Genomic DNA, 21,367 nt, shown 5'->3' with positions numbered 1-21,367 from the left:
TTGTTTGGAATTGAAGCTTGATTTCTTACCTTTAAATTTCCTTTACTTGTTACACATCTCAAGATTGACTAGTCTTCCACGTATCAAAATAATTTTCTGATGTTCCCCATCATTCCTTATAGTTATCGATTGGTGTTAAACCAGTGGAGGTGCAATATTAAAGTTATAGTTTAGTTAAAGTAAATGATTATTATCACATTATTCATTATTTCCTTTAATTGTTTATACCTATATATGATAAATTAGAATTTTAATGATGTTCTTTTTTAATTTAGGTGGATATTTGTAATTAATAAGAATACATTTTATTTCATGATATATTTCATACCGTAATATTAAATATGAAATATGCTTTCTTTTCTTTAAAGTTATAGAAATAAACTTATGTAAATTTACTTTTACATAATAATTAAAAAACATATTAAAATTTGAGAACATAGAAACAAACTAACATTCAAAATAGTTCTTATCTACCATTTTGTTAAACTTACTCATGTGAATTCAAGTATATATTATCAATAAATCATTTCAAATCACTGTGCTTAATATTATTATTATTGAACTGTTAAAATTACCATTTTAATGTTTAACAAATTTCTTAAACTTCCCCTCTTAATCTTTTACTATTATATTATTCTTCTTTTGTGAAAAAGTTATCTAACCAATGTCTGAGTTTAAGTGATTTATAAACAAATGCATGAAACATCAGGTTGATGCATCATACATTTTTGCAATGCATTAGTAGAAACAAGAGACCATTTGTTCCTTGAGTGCATTTTCTTGGAGGAAGTTTGGAAGCCGTTAACTATCAACCTTCTTGGTAATAATTACACAAATCAATGGAGGCACATCATTGAAAATGGTGACAGATAGATCTCGAGAAAAACAGGCATTTTCCTATTTTGCTATGTGTTTCGGACTACCTAACATACCATTTGGAGAAAAATAAATAGTCTGCGACATGGTGATCCTCCTCAGCTCGGTTCACGACTATCACTCAATTGATAAACAAGTTCAAAATAGAAGATCATCGATCGGAGCTCACAGGGGGATGATATACAAACATAATAGAGATGTGGTTCTCCACTCAATAAACAAAGTGAAAACTATATGATGTTTAGATTTGGATTCATTGTTTCTACAGCTTTTAAATATATGAGTTTCTACACAATTTTTTTTAAAAAAATTAGAGACGTTAATTCAAACTTGTTAAAACTATCAAATTAAATAGCATTTGCATAAAATGTATGATTTTGTGGCCCAGGATGCGAAGAGAATGACCTTGGCCGCTTTTCTTCCACAAATATTCATGTCCATGCTATCTTAAATGGTTTATTTGAGTTATTTTGTATAACTCTTTTCTATATTTTACGAATATTGATCACTCCGCTCCTATTTAATGAAACTTATGGTATGGATCCCATGATAACTAGAACTATTCATGGTCCCAACCATTGTTTAAAAAGACAAAGACTAATCATGGTCCCTATTTTTGTAGCCAGTGAGTGAAAACCAATTGGCTCTTTACACCCGCAAGAGTTGTAGGCATAATAGTAACATCGTACGTGTAAACATGCTTTCCTCAGATGACAAATTCAAATATCTGTTTTATATGTTTGATACCATCTCTGGATGTTGCTATCACGCATTGTCCTCCGAACAGGAGGTGCAGAGACAGGAACTTTTTGTCGTTTTGTTATTTCGGCACCTACTACCCAGGGCCGGTTTCAACATAACCTATAGGCCCTTGGGATAACTTTTTTAAAATGACCCCCCTAAACCAAAAAAGTTTTAGTTTATTAAACAACCAAAAAGCAAATGCTTAACATGAAATCATTTCATTCAAGTAAATATTATTATCATTTTTAGTTTAAATCCAACAAAAACTGAATTTATTATCAACTGAGAAAATTTATTTACTTTGAATTTTGAAAATTCATTGGCACTTAGTATATCACAAATTTACTTAATAAATTCTTTTATGACTGAATATTCAACTTAAAAGAAAAAATAATATATGAATTTAGTAATATGAATCTGAACGGTAAAAAATATGCAAACCCAAAAAGTACAGCAAATAAAAGCAACATTATCATTAAAAAGTTATATACATTAGTCTCTTGTTTATTGTAAGTAGACTCGTTTCAGCTTTTTTTTTCCCGTCAATATGATTTTATATATTAAAGGATATGGGCCAAGCCCAGAAACATTACAATAAAAGCCCATACTACAACTAAACCCGATAACCAAGTGGGCCCATAACCTTCCGGCCCAACAAGAGAAACCCTAATCTCCCTACAGGAAAGAGAGCAGCCGCGTCGAAAGTCCAGCTTTTCCGAAGCCCGGACACGTGTTGCCATCCTCGACGACGAGGGGCACGTGTCACACGGACGCCTCATCTCCACCACCTCTCATCTTCGTCGGAGATCCAGCCTTAGGATCTCTCGACCAAAACGGAGCACTGCAGCTCCGCCAAATCTTACTTCAAACCTCTTTGGGCCTCTGAAACCGGAGAGCATCAATCGCCATGGCGAGAGCTCCCCCAACACAGTTCACCGCAACCACCCAAAGAAATTAACGCCTGCAACTTGAACCGATTCCACCGGAGAGCCTCACTCTCCTCCAGCAAAAACACAAAAAAACATAAAACTAAGCGAAGAGAAAAAATTAAACTAAAAGGACGAAACCCAAAAGGACAAGGGGACGAGATCCGGCGACGCGAAGCTGTGAAAGCCTTCACCCCCCGGGGACTAGAGCCGACGACGGCGGAACTAAGGAAGCTTCCCCGCCGCGGATGCAAAGTCCGGCGATGACGGATCTGTGAGAGCCTCCGTCTCCCGGAAACCGAAAACTCAACTAAACCATCCCCTCCTTCCCGCAACCGCGTCGTGACTCCAGAACCACAACCACCGGCGATTGTTGGGTGACCAGAGCTCCGACAGACAGAAACCGGAGAAGGAGAGAAGGAGACAAAGACTGGTGATTTATTCTGAAGGAGGAAAAGACTCCGGCGGCGGCCCGGACGCTCACGCGCCGACCGACCGCCGGAACCCCAAAATGTCTCTCTAACTTTTTCTCTCTCTGACTCGTTTCAGCTTTTGGTCCACTATTTTGATCCGATCAATTTTATGTGTTTTTGGTTGGCTTTTTAACTTAGCCACTACACTTCTAAGTTCTAAATTAAACTAAAATGAAAATATCAAAATAACTTGAATATTATATAATACCACAAATAATTTTGTAGTGGACCCCTTTTATGTGTGGGGCATGGGGCCATCGTTCTGCTCAGTGCTCGCCCTCGCACTTAAGCCGCCCCTGCCTACTCCGTCGACTGTATTATATCTATCCCACATGTCTTGAATGGCAATGGCCATTAACATATCTTTAAAACTCGAAAATGCTCGATATAAATGACATTATGCGACAAAAGGCAAATAAAATAAACAAAAATGACACTTTATATTTTACCCCCAAAAAATGACACTATAATTTTGGTTGACGGCATATAAAATATTCAGTTTATTCGTAGTGATAGTTTCCTCCGTGAGACACAAATTGGCCACTAGACTAAATGTTTCTTTTGAAATTTATATTATTCACTAGACTAAATGTTGATTAACTTTGAAGGTTAATTGTCTCTTTAATCAAAATATATAACATTTTTACGTAAATAAGTTTACTGGCTAGTTCCTTTTCATGTCAACGTCAACTTACTTTTCGGTTGTAAAAAAAGAGTATCCAAATCTGATAATAAATTGTGGCACCGCATTCGTTAGCTTCTTCATAACCGTTTTTGGAATGCGATAACAGGACATTACATGGTTTAATATGCTTATGGATTTTCTATTATTAGTTTGACCACAAAAAAAAAAATCTCTAGCTATCTGACTATTATAATTTGATTAAAACTTTTTAAAGTATATTTTATGAAATTTAATTAAATATTCAAATTAATTGTTATATTTATAATCAATATTTAAAAACTGCCTCATTTTCATTTTTTAGCATACTTGTCTTATTTTATTTAGAAAATATATAGGTTTTTGTTTCCACATTTTCATTTAGTTTTCATAAGTTTTAATTATCTGATTTTTTTTAGATTTTTTATTAGAATTGTATATCCAACATCATGGTCTTTTCCATTAGATTTGTGTCTAGTTGCTATCTTCTATTCATAATGGACGAACTGTACCATGTGTTCATCTTCCATGAGATCCAAAATCCACCATATATATCATTTTAATCACAATTGGTCTTCATTTACACCAAACTATTTTGTGCAATTATGTAGTCACTTTTCTCTTTAACTAGGGGTGGGCATTTCGGTTTAGTTTCGGGTTCGGTTTGGATTCGGTTTGGTTTGGGTAATTTGGGTTTTATAAAACTCAAACCAATTAAAACCAAAGTAGCTTTGGTTTGGGTTCGGTTTGGGTTTAATTTGGTTCGGTTCGGTTTAGATTTAGTTCGGTTTACATTATTATGGTCTAGTTTTGTTCGGTGTAGTTCGGGTTGGTTATAAAATATGAAGGCATCAGTTTTATATTTTTATTAAAATATAATCAACTCATAAACGATAGAGTGAGAATATAAAAACTTATGCTACATGATTTTATATATAATAGTATTATTTGAATCGTATTTCTAATTTTTTTTAAAGATATGAAAGTTATGAAAAAATGAAAAACAAAACTTTAACTAAAATTTGCAATATGTTAATACACATATATATCATATATATTTTTACTATATATATATATATATATATTAGATTATCGGTTTGGTTCGGTTTGGTTCGGTTTAAACCCAAACCAAACCAAACCGTTCGGGTTGAGTAAAATATGAACCAATTGGGTTACATAAAGAGCACGGTTTGGTTTGGTTCGGTTTAACTTCGGTTTGGTTGGTTCGGTTCGGTTCGGTTTGGGTTTTTTGCCCATCCCTATCTTTAACAACACCATTGTTTATTGGATGTCAACTTTCTCTCGTACCATTCATTACTCACTCAAATCTAAATAACTTATACTACTCAATCCTTTGTGTTATATTAGTCTATGGGATACACTAAAACCTATGCATATATTAGCCATCCACTCGTGTCTTTCCTATTTTCTGTTTCGAACCTTTTCAATGTTTTGGCTCATTTTTCCATTTCTTATTTTTTAGATATGTATTTTAAATTTTAGATTTGAGATATTTTAGAAAAATATTTTCAACTTTTCCATTTCTTAAAAACTGTCAATTTTCTCACAAAATTAAGTTCTGCTACGTTAATTTTATATTTAGAACTTTGTTTTGTTTAGATATTTATTTATAAGTAACTAAAATGAAAATGTGGATAACTGACATATCAATCTAAGGTGAGAAGAAAAATGTGAAGTGGGCTAACTTTTTATCGTTCAGTCCAAATAACATTAATCTAAATCCACATATCAATTGTAAAAACCCATTAAAAACAAACAAAAGAAATAATACTTTCTAAATATGGGACATGTTTCACAACCCCGCCTCTTTCAACATGTCATAAGAAGAGAAAAATAGCCAACACAAATTTACTTTTGATTTCAAGAAATTTGGTGAGATGGTCCATCACAAATATTAGAGGTGCAGATAAATAGCTAAAAAAAAGAAAAGTAAGCTAACAGATTCTCTTAGCAAAATAAAGTAAGCTAGCAAATTCATATTCGTAGCCATTAAAACCTAAAGTCATTTTCATTAGGGACACTAAAACACTCATTTTGGTAATTTTTGCATAAATAACTTTTAAATTGGACATCTATAGTCATACCATTTTGTTATGAATGTAGAAAACTTCAGCAAATTTTGTGCTACAATACTCACAACACTGAACACTATTAATATATTGTCTTTAAAAAATATTAGCTTAAATAAATATTTGATATGCTCATAATTTTACTTGTTTACAAACATTTGAGATTTTGAGGTGTCTTTTGAATTCATTTAGAGGCCAGATAGGTCATTTGGTGTCTAAATTCATCCACTTATCGTTTTAAGTTATAGTTTTCGGTTTCTTTGTTAATTAAAAAAAAAGCTTGTCATTTTAAATGTAGCCAAATAAATAGAACCCGGTTATCGTTGGACCAATTTGGCTGATCGTACCAACTAATTTGTCATGTTTATCGACCCATCTTCCCATGTCTTCACCAACCACTTAAAAAGAAAAAATCGGAATAACAAAAAGCTTCTGTCTCAACGAAGCTTCATCATCTCCTTTGTGGCGTAGAAAACAGTTTGAGTGATTAAACTTTTTACGTCCACTTGAAAGTTTTTTTCTATTTTCTTTTTGGATTTTTTCTGATCACTCGTTTGTGTCGCTGAATCTATCCCCCTTGCATCCGCATCTCGATTCGTTTTTTATTTTATTTTATTTTATTTTAAGGAGAAGCTTTCTGAAATTTGAGATCCATTCTATATCGATTGCCCTCTCTCTAGTCAATCCCTGGTAAGCCAAATATCTCCTCACTTTCGAATTGATTCTTTTTTTTTCAAACTGATATCGAAAATGTAATCTTTTATTGAATGTTTCATTGTCTTCTGAATCTTCCACATTGTACGTTATTTTGATAAATATTCAAACTTTCTCTGAAAATAATCTAATTTTCTAAGGAAAAAAATCACATCTTTTTTTAGAGAATCTGAGTTTGCGTATATTCAAATTAATCAGAAATATCCTTCGTTAACATAAAAGTTTTGATTTTTTAGATATTTGGTTGCTAATCTTGTAAGATTCTAAAGCTTTTTGATTGATTTAAATTGTTTAGGCCAAAAAGTTCTTCATTAACCAAAAAAAAAAAGGTTTTGATTTTTGTTGGTTGATCTTTTTGTTTTTTTTTTACTGGAGATGGCGGATGCAGCAAAGGATTTAGCTTCAGGGACTGTCGGAGGAGCGGCTCAGCTCATTGTAGGCCACCCTTTCGACACTATCAAGGTCAAACTTCAGAGCCAACCTGCTCCAGCACCTGGACAGCCACCTAGGTACACCGGCGCAATCGATGCGGTTAAGCAGACCGTTGCTGCGGAAGGACCTAAAGGTCTGTACAAAGGTATGGGAGCTCCTCTTGCAACCGTTGCTGCCTTCAACGCCGTTTTGTTCACCGTGAGAGGTCAAATGGAAGGAATGTTTAGGTCTGAACCTGGAGTTCCTTTGACCATTAGTCAACAGTTTGTGTGCGGCGCAGGCGCTGGTTTCGCTGTCTCGTTCCTTGCTTGTCCCACCGAGTTGATCAAATGCAGGTTAGCTATTCTTTTGATTTCGCTTTTTAAAAAGAAAAAGAAAAATAGTTGTTTTTTTCAGAATTTTTTTGTTGTTTTTTATATTACCTGCATTCCGGTCCAACATTTTCAATTTTTTTTAATGTCCTATACTAACTTAAAACTTTGTGCCCTTATTTTTCATGTAAAATTTTTTATAGTACCTTACATACAACTAAAATTATAGTTTAAAATCATGATACCTTAAGCGGTTCCTTTGCTGCTCTGAACCGTCCCTGGTACTGGCTGGAACAGAACTGAAAGATGTCTCGTTGTGTGTGTTTGTGTAGGTTACAAGCACAAGGTGCATTAGCTGGTGCCTCTACCACAGGCTCAGTAGTTGCAGCTGTGAAATACGGTGGACCAATGGACGTAGCACGTCATGTGCTGCGATCAGAAGGTGGAGCACGAGGTCTATTCAAAGGTTTATTCCCTACATTTGCTCGTGAAGTCCCTGGAAACGCAACAATGTTTGCAGCCTACGAAGGTTTCAAGAGGTTTTTAGCTGGTGGTTCAGACACTTCAAGCTTAGGACAAGGATCATTGATCATGGCTGGTGGAGTTGCTGGTGCATCCTATTGGGGGTTTGTGTACCCGACCGATGTGGTGAAGAGTGTTCTTCAAGTTGATGATTATAGAAACCCTAAGTACGCGGGTTCGATGGATGCTTTTAGGAAGATTTTGAAAGCTGAAGGAGTTAAAGGTTTGTATAAAGGGTTTGGTCCAGCAATGGCTAGGAGTGTCCCTGCTAATGCTGCTTGCTTCTTGGCTTATGAGATGACAAGGTCTAGCTTGGGATAAACGGGTTTGGTTTTGGGCTTTGACTGTTGGTTCGATTTGTTGTTGTTCCATTTGATTAACGTTTCGGGTATTAAATGATTCTTTTAAATTTTAAGAAAAAAATTCATCATCTTGTTACACAATTTGTTTCTGAAACACGGAAGATGTTATTAAAATTTAAATGATCTTTTAACAGATTAAAAATATATCTATACTATTAAATTAGGAACATGACCGGTTTATATATCAATTTTAAAATATAACTGCATCTAAAACATAACTGCATAATGTAAAATATAACTCCATAAAAGTATATCAGGGATGTGTAACCTCCTGTCCAAAATTCACGGTATCAAATCCACAGTTACATCTATCTATTCTATTAAAACACAATCATGTTCAATTGATAAATATTAAGTCCAAAAAAATCTTTTATAACTGTCGATATATCTACATTTTTTTACTTATTTATAATTTTATTTATTGTAATTTTCCTTTATAATTCTTATATTTCAGGGATTCATAACCACCACATCTATGAGAGTGCAAATAAATCACTGGTACATGTTTGACTAAAATCTATATAGTAACAACATTTCATTTATCTTTTTCAAAAAAAAAAGTAACTACATCCCATTTATACATGACTAACTACATTTTTTTATGAAAACAACTACACATTTTATCACGGACAATATATGTTATAATATTTGAATAATATATATTTCAATAATATAAACATTTATCTTTTTTTCTATAGATTATAGTTAACATAAGCAGTTACCAAAAATTATATTAAATTAAATTAGTACTAAACATATATTTGATTTTAAAAAACACAAATATAAAAATTAAATTTGTCAAAAAAATTTAAAACAAAAATATACCTTTCCTTCGTTATAATCTAGTTAGACTATTAGTTAATAAACATTTTACCAAACCGAATCCACAATTACGCTTCATTTAAACATGGGCTGGGCCATATAAACAGAGACCCAACTAAAATATGTTACGTGGCGGATAACAAACTAGCGTATGACTAGTGCCTTGCACAGTAGAGTGTCAACAGAAAAAAAGGAGGGAACTCATAACTACTTCATCCTTTTTCTTCTTACATTTTGTTATTATTTGCATCTTTTTCACTATAAATCCGCAAAAAGAATATCGAAAGAAAAAAAAATAGCAAGTCTGATGGAGACCATGGAGCAACAAAGACATTCACTCTCTTCATTGCCTATGCTCTCTAGGCTTGAGCATTTGGACTTTGTTGTAAATCGCTCTATTACCTTTGAACTTTATGTTAAAAGATAGTTTACTTACATTGTGATGGATTTACTTTTCATTACATTGTTCCGACTACGAACTGGATTGTTTCTCATGTAGATAAAGAACTTAGAAAGACAACAGAACCTTCCGAAATGGAAAGATGAAAGTGCATCTACTACACGTGGATTAATCGATAGAGGCACGGTTGTCAGAGAAGCTTATTTCAAAGGATCATTACTAGATAGAATTGCAGCATTGGAGACCAGACTTTTTCAGGTATGGTTTTACGACAGGTTTTAGACAAAAGTTCTTTACAAGTTGAGTATAGTCTTAAGGTATTTGTATATAATATTGTGTTTAATGGTTTATATAATGTTTAAAAGATATGTTTGGAGTTGGAGTCGAGCAGTGCATCTTCTACTTCAACTGGAGGGTCCGGTGAAACATCAAGCCAAAGGATTAAGAGAGATTTGACAAAGACATTATCCATTTTCAGTAGCAACATTAATCCTTTTCATATTCCCTTACAGCATTCACTAGACCCTCGGGTATATATATTTATCATTTTGTCTATTTTCACATATATATGTAGTTAATCAATATATTAACATATCATTATGATATGTAGGAAACAGAAGAGAAGATTGAAGAAGAGGAGAAGGAAGAGGAAGAGGAAGTGATAAATATTGAGAAACCATTGCTGGAGAAGAAGGATGCTAATGAAACATGCAAACCAAACAAGAAGAAGACAAAATCTTCCAAGAAATGGTCCTGGTTTAACTTATTGGGTTGCTATTTTTTTTTTATTATTTGTACTATGCAGTATTTCATATTTCGTTTTAAACCTAAGTTTTCCTTCTAAACAAATATGGGATATGTTATCCATCAAACTTAATTAGAATTAATTAAAAAATTTGCTTAACATATTTACTTATTTACAAACATGATTATCTATAAAAAAAAAGGAATCTAGTGTGTCTTCCTATAATGCAGTTCTTTCGTTAACGACTAGTTTAGCAATATGAATTGCAAATCTATAGTATATAGTACTCCATATAAGGGTATATATAGAAAAATACTTCCAAATAGTAACAAAATACATATTTTTTTGTTGCAAAGTGGCATATAAGAGTGAAAATCACAAAATAGCATTCAATTAAATTATAAAATTAAATATATTTATATAACTCTAACTACATGATTAAATAATATTTTAAAACTAAAAATATTAAGAACTTGAATTTTATATATAAATAAGGAACTATACAATATATATAAACAATATATATATATATATATGTATATATTGTTGAGTTTATATTTTAAGGTTTAGTGTACTTTAACCCTTTTTTTTTGTTTAGTGAGTATTATTTTATATTATTTTATTCTTGTATACTCTTATGATAAAATATTTTAGTGCATAAGATTTGTATATGCTCTCTTTTATAGCTCCAAAAGTGTAAGCAAAAGTGTAATATCCCCTAAAATATTATTTTCAAAGTAATTTCATATGTTATCACTACAGTGATTCTCAACAAAGAAAAATGGCATGGCTAAAAAGGATGACATGATTTTTTTGAAAATTGTGACATAAATTGTGACATGTACAATTTCTTATATAAAGACTTATTTTTTAGAAAGGTTTTTTTAAATATCATAATTACTAGTAATTCATATATGACATTAAAGTAAATTATAAGTATAAATGTTTGTTTTTGCAAGATATTTAAAATATATTAATAACTCGTAATTCAGATATCACCATTACAGTAAAATATCTCCTACACATTATTTAGGAATATATTTTTAAAATTTTTTTCATTAGAAAAAAATGACATGGATTAGATATGCCTTAATTCTTTTTATGATATATCAAATTGCATTTGTGAAGTTTTCGACTTTATTATGACACATCAAATTACATTTGATTTTAAGTTCAAACTTAAATGGGTTCTTATAGGATCATAATTTACAAATTGGTTTATAGGATCCAGTTTAAAATAGAATAATTTTGAATCTATAGAATTTTAGATCAATTTCATTTCAGATTTTTTTGAGATGGTATTAGTTCAGATTTTTTGGGTCCAAGTAAAATACCTAAAACTAATAAATTAGAATATTACCGTATGATTTCAACTGCTTTTAGTTTGTAGAAAATTAAATAGATATATACCACGATTTCCCATAATAGTATGGTGTTTGACGATGATATAAGTCAACTTACAATACGTTAAGAGAACGAAATTGTAAATTTAAGCTACTTCGAATATCTGTACAATTTGAAAATGTTGATTTATTCACTGTTTTCGAAGGGAATAAAACAAAATCCTACCTTCTATATTCTGGTATTTATCTCACAAAAATGTAATAGGACTTCTAACTTTGAATACAACATGGTTTTAATCTATGCTAAAACTGGTGAATGGATATCAAGTTGCAGTGATCAATAGAATTTCTTGGCAGAAAAAGAAAGGCGTAGTCTAATGATAACATTATAAACTACTACTATGTTGTATTCCATCAAAGAATGTTGTAATGTACAGATGGATCTGAGTATACAGATGGGGCTGAGTACACAATATACAAAAACAATGAACAGTTCAGCTAAGATAATAAATAGAAAAAACTTGCAAGTTGTGCAAAGGAACATTGAAGCTCAGATGAGGATGTCAACTTCAGGTTGAATCTGATGACAACTTCAAGTTGAATCTGTTGCCTGAAGAGGAGGGCGACTCATGACTTCCTTAGCTGCAACCTCCTTTGACCTCTCGAATATCTAAAAAATTGACATAATAAGATAAGATAAAAATTTTACACTGAATTTAAACAACATAATACATCATATTTTAGATGTATTAAACACATACGGGTGGATGGAGTTTTTACCGCAACAGGACTAACTAATGATTTAAGACTAAACAAAAAGGCCAAATCCAATCAAGAGAGTTTCTTGTATATCATAAAACATACTACTCAAAACTTGCCTGTAATTTTTCAGTTCCCATGACCCATAAGAGCTGAAGCTCATGAGGAAGCTGGCTACTCAAAACGATCATTTTTCATCTTTGGAAACAAAGAAACAATTTGATCCACAACCAAATCTCACTCCCACCTGCCTCAGTGTTCTACTTTGTTGATAAGGAGATGAGAAACATTATTTCAGCTAGGAGACATAGGAAGCAATTCCAATCGCTCATGGCCTCCTGGTTAAAATGATCTTTTAGGTGTTTATGTTATTATCAAATGGTGATCCATCTTGTTTTTATTATTTTTTGCCAAGATGGACCAAACTCAAGATCTTGCTCTTGTAAAATCTTCTTTCATTCTAATGATATTTACAATTTAGCAAAAAAAAAAAGAGTTGTAACCCGAAGCCTTGTTTGACCATCTGAGTGATGATAACTACAGAAACGTAAATTTCATTTAAGTACAAAGTGTTTCCCCCTCTCCGTCCATAACTTGCAATTTTAGATGGAAAGCTTCAGATCACTTACTATGTTAAAAACTGGAATAGAACTGATTGATATGCGATTGCAAAACGACATCAGTTGTCTCCCTTTTAGCAATTTCAAAAACCAAACATATGGACAGAGAGGAGGAAACAATCATTAGAAATTAGAAAGTAAACTTGCAAGCGCTTGTGTGGCCCTAATCGATGCCAGTATCAGAGGCTCATAATGGTCCTTTCTGGAAACAATCATCAGAAAGTAAACTTCTTCATCACAACGAACTTAACGAATCAAAGATCCCATCACACTTTTGAATGATACATTTTCGAGAGATGCGCAAGGGCCAATAACTCCCTGAACTTTGACACCCTCTGAGCAGTTAATTTCAAATATAGAGGAAGAAGAAAAATGAAAACAAAACTATAGAGGAAGAAGAAGACTGTCCAACGAAGAACAAATCTCCAGTCATGTCTGAGAACGACAAGGAAGAAGACGAAAACGAGATTAGAGACAAAAGATTTTATGATTTCTAATGAAGAAACAAGGACATTCCATAACCCCAAATCGCCATTGATACAAGTTGAAGCTACTGCTTAGAAAAGGAGTAAAATGATGATTAAATTAAGCTAAACCCACTTTTGCTTGTTTGACCTCTCTCGTGGGTTTATTTCTTTTTTTTTTCTTTTTTTTCATTTTAATATTAAATCAGTTACGAAACATTTTATTCATTAATTTGTAATTATACAAAAATGATTAATTTAAGAGTATAATGGTATTAACATTAATTTGAATCCTATTTTCCTAAATAATCGAAATTCAAAATGTCTTATTTTTCCAATTTTCCCTTAATTTTTTAAAGAGGAATCACCAAACTAGTACAAATAGGACTGTTCAATATAGTAAAACCGAACCGTACCGAACCGAAATAGACAATATAGTTTGGTTTTGGTATTTACCATATAAACCAAATGAATATAATTTTATAAAAACCATAGGATTTAGATATGGTTTGGTATATAACCGATTAAACCGAAAAACCGAAAAAACCGATTCATAGTAGAAACATGTAAATATGTATCTATTTTATAACAATACATGAAAATCTATTTGTTACATAAATTAAATTTGTGTTAATAACTGTTACCATAATTTTATAGTAATAAAGAACTTTAATTTGTAAAACACTTGAACTATAATTAAATAACAATACATCGCAATTCAGACATCTTATTTTCTAAGTCTTCTTTTGATCTTTTTGCTTTATTTTAGTCTTTACTAAATTAATAAGAAGATTATAAATTTGATGGACAATAATTAATGGAAAATTTTCAATTGAAAAAGCATGATTTTAATGAATACTAAATATAAGAGAGTGGAAAAACTTTTCTTTCATGTTTTTGTTTTGTTTCATATTTTTATTTTCAAAATTTCAAGCTTTGATTTTAGTTATAGATTTAATTATTTTATTTGATGGTAGAAGCATTTTTATTTTTTTGTTTATTTATTTGAACATGAAATATATTTTTAATAAATGACTGTGTTGACAATATGACTATAAAATTCATATAATATGATCTCAAGCTAAATAATTATGTTTTTTTTGTATAAAACCGAATAAACCAAAAATCGACGGTATATAAACCGAATCGAACCGAAGTAAATATGAATTTAAAATGGTAGTTATATTTTACTAACCGAAAAAAACTAAACCTAAACCGAACCGATATCCGGATTGAACACCACTAAGTACAAATGAATGATTAATGTCTCCATAACGCCAAAAAAAACCATAGCCGATGGATTTTATGTTGCGTTTTTTCTTTTCATGTTGCGTTTTGCGTTAGTAGTAAATTGAAGTATTGAACGGACCTAACAAATTATTACCAATCATAAATAACTTGGAAAATAACTTTTTAATGTAACTATCCATGTTTGGAAAATTATGTTACAGAAAACTCCATTAGTGGTCATTGTTTATTTCTTTTATTCTGGTTTAATCTATTTGTCAATTTTTGGTTCAATGGTTCAATTATAATAATTGTGTGATCAATACACAGCATTTGGCCATTTCCACAAATTAATCCAGAATTTTTTTTATTTTATTCATCCTCTTCTATATCTCTCTCATCTTTTGCTTCCTCTCATCTCCATCTTCTCTCTCTAACATCATATTCCTAGCTAGAAATTTATTTTTGGTATAAACCTCGCAAGAAAGTTATAGACCTTGTTCAAGAGAAAGGTAGAGAAGGGTTAGTGATTCTTTCTAGAAGACGAGTTAAGGATTAGTGTGAGAAGGTCTCGTTAAGCTGATCCTTTAGGACAATCGAGGTTAGTTTGATCGATCTTGTCACTTGGATCCAAACTTGGGTCATAAATTGTAGTTGACAGTTATGGTTCTAACTAGTCACATATGAGAGACTCTTACCGTTATTACTTATAGTTCAACTTGTGTTTGGTTTAGATTTCAGTTCAACAAATCAATGGTGGATTCACAGCCAATCAGAGAAGAGGAAGAAGCAACCCAAACAGCCTCTACTCTCCATCACCAAATGATTCCTTCCGAGTTAACTCAAGACGAGTTCGCCGAGTTAACCGACTCAATCACCGAGTTCCACACCTACCAACTCGGTCCGGGACGCTGCTCATCCCTCCTCGTCCAACGCATCAAATCTCCGCCGGAAACCGTCTGGTCCGTCGTGAGACGCTTCGACCGGCCTCAGACTTACAAACACTTCATCAAAAGCTGCTCCGTCGACGAAGGGTTCGAGATGCGAGTGGGGTGCACGCGCTACGTGGACGTGATCAGCGGGCTTCCGGCGAACACGTCGAGGGAGAGGCTCGACCTGCTCGACGATGATCGGAGAGTGACGGGGTTTAGCATCACCGGAGGCGAGCACAGGCTGAGGAACTACAAGTCGGTGACGACGGTTCATGGGTTCGAGAGAGAAGGACGGATCTCTTCCGTTGTTCTTGAATCGTACGTCGTTGATGTGCCGGCAGGGAACACGGAAGAGGATACTCGTTTGTTTGCTGATACTGTGGTTAAACTGAATCTGCAGAAACTCGCGTCGGTTGCTGAAGGGATGGATCGTAATTCCGGCGACGGGAGAAACTCTCCGGTGATGTGAAATGTTGATGGAGTGAAATAAATAAATACGACAAAAGTTTGGGAATATTCTTCGTTTTTCTCTTTTTAATTGTAAGGGTAATATTTCATTTGAAAGAACATTCTTACTGAATTGTAATTGGCTCCTTTGATTATTGTCATGTTTTCATTTTTATCCCTTGTTTTTGTTCTCTCCTAGATAGTTGGAATCTGGAGTTAAATCTAATGTTAGATAGCATTTAGGGATAGTACCTTCGTTCAGCCAGAAACTGATTAACAATGTTTATTTTTTTGTGATCTGAATTTATACTTAACACAGAATTACATACGATCGGAACCATAGCCGACGATTGCATTAATTAATGCAAATCCAAAGACACAAGTTAGCGGTTAAACAAGTAACCCCCATAAACATAAGCCGGAGACTTAACATGATCAGTCTCAAGAGCCAAAATGACAAAAAGCCTAAACCAGTCACCAGTCTACCATAATAAGAAAACCCTTAAAGAGAACCACCCGAATAAACTACGAGAACAAAAAAAACCAAAACAAAAAAATGAACTCGGATTTGGTTACACTAGAATGTCGTTGCCGCATAGTCAACTTCTTGATCCACCGAAATCACACGAAAGAGCGTCACCGAAGCTCCCACACGCTCAACTCATGAGATAGATAAGCGAAGCACAACAGCCAAAAGATGTAGATCCATCACTGTTGAAATTTTTGTACCGAACTCAAAATTAACGAGATCTAAGTCGGTTAAGACATGTTTCTTGCCTCACATATATAAGAAATTACAGAAGAAAAAACAAAGAAAAATAAAGACAATAAGCCCTCTCCTCACAGATCCTACACGACAACAATCATGCACGGTTCACCAGTGGGAAATGAGACAATCGCTCACTTTTTCTCTCGCTACTTAATTTAATAACATTTATACTTTTAGTAAAAATTTAGGGATTTGTATTTTTTTCAAGTATTGTTATGTTGCTCATTTTATTCTATTGTAGATGATTTATAAAATAGCTTAAACTTTGTAAGCCATATGAGAAAAACTTGATCTACTATACTCGTAATTTTTTTTTTCACAGTCCAATTTTTCATTAGCAAAATGTGTGGTATAACTTTTCATCAACAACTAGAAAGCTGGAACAAATATTTATAGTACATGAAATGTGAAATTATTGGTCATTTGTCAAATATATTTTCCCAATTTTTAAATTGTTTGAAAATAAATATTCTATTGATTATTTAAACTTTTTTCCTTTTTTGTCGGAACTATGACGGATTATTTTTTTGTCTCTTTTTTTTTTCGTTGGTGCTTCACTTGTGGTTCTTGATTCATCTTGAGTGCAGTTTTTGCGGTGAATATGGATTCTCTATATAGCTTTATCTAAGTGGTGGTTAAATCTATGTTTTCTTACATGTCCAGGTTTATTGAGGATAAGCTCCAATGTTTTTCTTAAGAGTGGTTGTTCTTCTCTCACCGGGGAACATATTGGATCTTGTTTTTTTTTTTGTAAATGGAGGGGGGAAGAGGTGAGCCATAGGGGGTGTGTAGCTTGAGGGAGGTTTGGAGGAGCTTGAACTTCCATGATTTATGAGTATGCTCGTTATTCTAGAGCGAAGGCAAGTATTCCTCTGGTGATGGCTGATTACAAGAATAGTTTTGTTACGACTAACTCAGTTTAATTTTATCATATATTTTTCTTACTCGATTAGTCATGTACTATAAGTTTTCCCACTTGTAGTCATTCGTCAGTGAGTGGTGGTATGTACCTCTTTGGTGGCTGGTGCAAAGGGTATATTGTCATTCGTCAGTGAATGGTGGTCTGGATCTCTTTAGTGGCTGCTGCAATGGCGTATATTGTTCAATTCTTTCGAATTTATCTTGAGTTCTGTTGTTATGGTAGTTTTTGGCGGTGGTGTGGTTGTTGACGACAGTTTACTTGTGTGATTAGGTTTTCGTTGGTGTTCTTTTATTTTGTGGCTTATTGTGAGTTAGTTGTAATATGGCTTTTATTCTTGTGTGGTTTGGTTTTCACTGGTGTTTTTTTTATTTTGTGGCTTATTGTTTTTTTTTTTGAATCTATTACAAGTTTGGTTGGACTTCGTATTTTTTTCTTTATCTTTTTTTTTTTTAAAAAATTCTTCCTTTCAAGTAACAAAAAAAGAATTAATATGAATTTTTTTTAAAAAATCGGTTGATTCACTTATCTCTTGAATGTAAGTACTCAACTTATTGCATCGTGATTTATGTCAGTCGCAGCTACATTTTTTTTTCTTTTTGAAACACAGTCGCAACTATACTATATTCGAATTTAATAGTGTATTTTCGGGGAAGAGAAGTTGGGCACTTACAGCATCTATAAAAGACACTTTATAACTTCAAATATGAAGTTTTTTGCTCTCCAAAAAGTAATTTCAAAACTTCAAATTTGAAGTTTTGAGGAATGAAACTTCTATATTTGAAGTTTCACTATTAAAAAACTTCAAATTTGAAGTTTCATATTTTTATTTGCATTTTGGTCCCTACAATCACACATCACCTTTATGATTCATAAATATTTTCTCGTTTATTGTTTTAATCCTTAAAAAAATTATATCTCATAAATATTTTAAATTTTGTTTACAGATTTTAAATTTTACACATAAAATTAAATGAAACTTTAAAATAAGATTTAAAATATTTTAAACTAGATTTAGACAACAATAATATACAAAACAAAACTTAACAATTTTTTTTAAAAAAAATTACATGAAGACATAAATATTACACAAATCTAAATATTACAACAACACTAGTAGTCATGTAAGTTTGATCCGGAACCTTCAAAATTTTCAAATATTATCCAATTTTTTTTGTGTGACTGAAGATGGTTGTTGTTTTTGATGTCTTTTTCGTACAATTCTTTCTTGTTCATATCGAATATATTCACGAGTATTAATATAATCGAAAGGAAATTACTCTTCTAGCAATATTTTATGTTTCTCTTTTACTTTCTTGTTCCATTCTAATGTATTTACAATTATCAATATTACCCGATTTCAGCAATTTTTAGTTCGTAATCTACAAAGTAAAAATGAGAAGAGCCATTTTTACTTCGAAATGCACTAATAGATCATATATGCATTACGAAATAATTTTATGAAATAATATGGTATTTTGTTTGAAGTTTAATATTAATTAAGTTATTTTTATTTAAATTTTTTATATTTTAATAAAATATTTTATTAATTAATATTGTAATATGTTTATATATGTGCTAGTTGTTTACAAAAGTTGTATGAATTCAAATTAGTTATGACAAATATAAGGACCATATTATAAAATATAAATAGTTTTGAAGTTGAGTTTAAATTTTTGCTTTTGGAGAAAAACACCTTGAAACTTCAAATATAAAGTTTTAAAAACTTAAAAATAGAGTTCTTTTGAAGATGCACTTAGTGGGAAGTCCTTAAGAGATAACTACGCCCATTTATGGATAAGTGATATTACTACAAAGTTGGGGTCAGATTATTTTTCTCATTTTAATTGGACGCAAAAGAAAGAGAAGCTAAACCAGAGCCGTTGAATCATTGCTTCTCGTATGATTCCATTAGGGAAGAGAAGGACGAATCTAGTGGGCACTGAGAGAGAGCAAGTTGCCAACTTGGTTGATACCCATAAAAGAATGTCAGAAAGTAAAATTTGAGATTTATTGATTGGACAATAAAAACAATATAAAAAGTGAAAATCAAAGGCTCACACTTTAATGATAAACTTTAAACTTCTTTATTTAATACAGTTCTTTTAGTTTTTTATCAACAGTGCTATTAGTTTTAACTTTTTATTTTATATACTAGATTTTAACTTGCACGTCCGTGCAGATAATTTTTTATTTTATAAATATATTTGATTTTATTACAAACATTTTAAATATAGAATTTCAATTTTAGTGTTATATATTGTGTAACTCTATAATATTATTGTTTATATTTCTTATTCAGCATTATTAATATATAGTGATTTATTTAATACATTTTATTTTGTTATTAGTTTTTATTACTTACTAATAAATTTTCAAGTTAGGTAAAATAAAATAACAATCTGAAATAATCAAATAAATAACTTCTTCAAAATATTTTTTTCCTTTAATCTATATATTTTGCATATAATACATTTTAAATTTTATTTATATTATATAAAATAAATATTTTAAGATAATTTATATTTACATGTTGTGTTTAAAAAATACACTTTTAACATCTATCATTTTAGTATTTTACAAAATTTATAAGTAAAAACACTATTTTATTTAAATAATATAACCCTATTATTTTAGAAAATTTTATTCATAGTAGCATCTAACATATTATTTTTAGTAAATTTTATTGATATATGATATTTGTGAATGTTATGATATTAAGTTTTATTTTTTTAATTAATATTTCAAAATATTAGATTGCTTTACTTCTTGTAACATATCTAGTTTCTTTTTCGTGGTGCATTTCAAAAAGTTATTCTTTATTATCAACGATTTTATCTATTTAAAAATTTAAAATATTATGATTTTGATTTTTAATATTTATTTTCAAAACTTTATGTTTTATCAAGAAAACTTTGGGAAATTATACAACTATTTTTGAGTTTAAAAGATTACATGAATTTTGAATTTGTTATGTTACTACATTAATATATTATTTTATAAACAAATATTTGAATTTTAGGTAATATTTTCTAAATTTTTCTCAACATATTTTTTATAATTAAAATATAAAAATAATTTTATGATTAAATTTTGATTTTTCATTAATATTTTAAATAAATTACTAAAATTTAAAAGTTTTCTAATAACATATTTTTTTAAATAGTATATGAACTAAAGGTTATTGTACTATTATATTGTTGTATATAAACATTTTTTAAAAATATATTGTTGAGAGTTTCAAAATAAATAAAAAGATAATATATAGTTGTAGATATAAAAGTTTAACCTATAAAAGATTATATAGTTTATGGATTTTAACCTATTTTAATGATGAGTGATAATCTATTTAAATGAAACAATTTAAAAAATAAAATTTGTTACTTTACCTATTTAATATAATTTTGTCATATTTAATTCATATGGCATTTTGTTTTATATAATACAAAATATAATTATAAGATTTATAAGAATTGTATATAATTTTTATTTTCTGGTTTTTAATAAGATTTTAGTTAACACTGATTTATAATAATATTATATTACTAATTACAAAAATTAATTATTGTATTATTTTATAAAAACATTTAAATTTTTAAGTTAGATTTTGTTAGATTATTTCTCAACATATTTTGTTATAATTAAAAAAATCAAAATTTAGTTGGTTTATTATTAATGTAAATAATCAAATATGTTATATTAACTATTTCTTTAAGTGGTCCTATCATAACTTGTTAATAATAGATAAAAATAGAATACTAAATTAACAGAGTAGATAGTTATAACTTTTTACAGTAAAAGAATAATAT

At 30.8% G+C, this 21,367-nt stretch overlaps 3 protein-coding genes across 4 annotated transcripts; all 3 read left to right on the top strand.

Moving 5' to 3' along the window:
- Positions 1 to 6,167: 6,167 nt before the first annotated feature.
- Positions 6,168 to 8,179, top strand: LOC106366819 (mitochondrial carnitine/acylcarnitine carrier-like protein). The gene is made up of 3 exons (XM_013806481.3): positions 6,168 to 6,460; positions 6,860 to 7,251; positions 7,560 to 8,179. Exons 2-3 carry the CDS (start codon positions 6,860 to 6,862, stop codon positions 8,068 to 8,070), a joined length of 903 nt encoding a protein of 300 aa, XP_013661935.1. The 5' UTR covers positions 6,168 to 6,460; the 3' UTR covers positions 8,071 to 8,179.
- Positions 8,180 to 8,377: 198 nt separating this feature from the next.
- On the top strand, positions 8,378 to 10,439 carry LOC106363007. The gene is made up of 4 exons (XM_022691988.2): positions 8,378 to 9,318; positions 9,433 to 9,591; positions 9,699 to 9,863; positions 9,944 to 10,439. Exons 1-4 carry the CDS (start codon positions 9,085 to 9,087, stop codon positions 10,175 to 10,177), a joined length of 792 nt encoding a protein of 263 aa, XP_022547709.2. The 5' UTR covers positions 8,378 to 9,084; the 3' UTR covers positions 10,178 to 10,439.
- A 4,392-nt stretch (positions 10,440 to 14,831) lies between these two features.
- On the top strand, positions 14,832 to 16,045 carry LOC106366844 (abscisic acid receptor PYR1-like). Of its 2 annotated transcripts, none has more exons than XM_013806511.3 (2): positions 14,832 to 15,092; positions 15,233 to 16,045. In XM_013806511.3, exon 2 carries the CDS (start codon positions 15,245 to 15,247, stop codon positions 15,890 to 15,892), a length of 648 nt encoding a protein of 215 aa, XP_013661965.1. In that variant the 5' UTR covers positions 14,832 to 15,092; positions 15,233 to 15,244; the 3' UTR covers positions 15,893 to 16,045. The 2 variants fall into 2 exon arrangements, with proteins under 2 accessions (XP_013661965.1, XP_013661966.1); XM_013806512.3 differs by having other exon boundaries at positions 15,226 to 16,045.
- The last annotated feature ends 5,322 nt before the right edge of the window (positions 16,046 to 21,367 follow it).

This window comes from Brassica napus, chromosome A9 (assembly GCF_020379485.1).
Source record: "Brassica napus cultivar Da-Ae chromosome A9, Da-Ae, whole genome shotgun sequence".
Classification (NCBI taxonomy): Eukaryota; Viridiplantae; Streptophyta; class Magnoliopsida; order Brassicales; family Brassicaceae; genus Brassica; species Brassica napus.
The sequence above is the reverse complement of the archived record's forward strand: the minus strand, read 5'-3'. Positions and strand labels throughout refer to the sequence as shown.

Bases quoted from the DNA above. Each gene is read 5' to 3' on its own strand.
- LOC106366819 (XM_013806481.3), top strand. From the start codon at position 6,860: ATGGCGGATGCAGCAAAGGATTTAGCTTCAGGGACTGTCGGAGGAGCG. The intron at 7,252-7,559 runs GTTAGCTATTCT...GTGTTTGTGTAG, and splicing joins ACCGAGTTGATCAAATGCAG to GTTACAAGCACAAGGTGCAT.
- LOC106363007 (XM_022691988.2), top strand. From the start codon at position 9,085: ATGACTAGTGCCTTGCACAGTAGAGTGTCAACAGAAAAAAAGGAGGGA. The intron at 9,319-9,432 runs GTAAATCGCTCT...TTTCTCATGTAG, and splicing joins TTGAGCATTTGGACTTTGTT to ATAAAGAACTTAGAAAGACA. The intron at 9,592-9,698 runs GTATGGTTTTAC...AATGTTTAAAAG, and splicing joins TGGAGACCAGACTTTTTCAG to ATATGTTTGGAGTTGGAGTC.
- LOC106366844 (XM_013806511.3), top strand. From the start codon at position 15,245: ATGGTGGATTCACAGCCAATCAGAGAAGAGGAAGAAGCAACCCAAACA.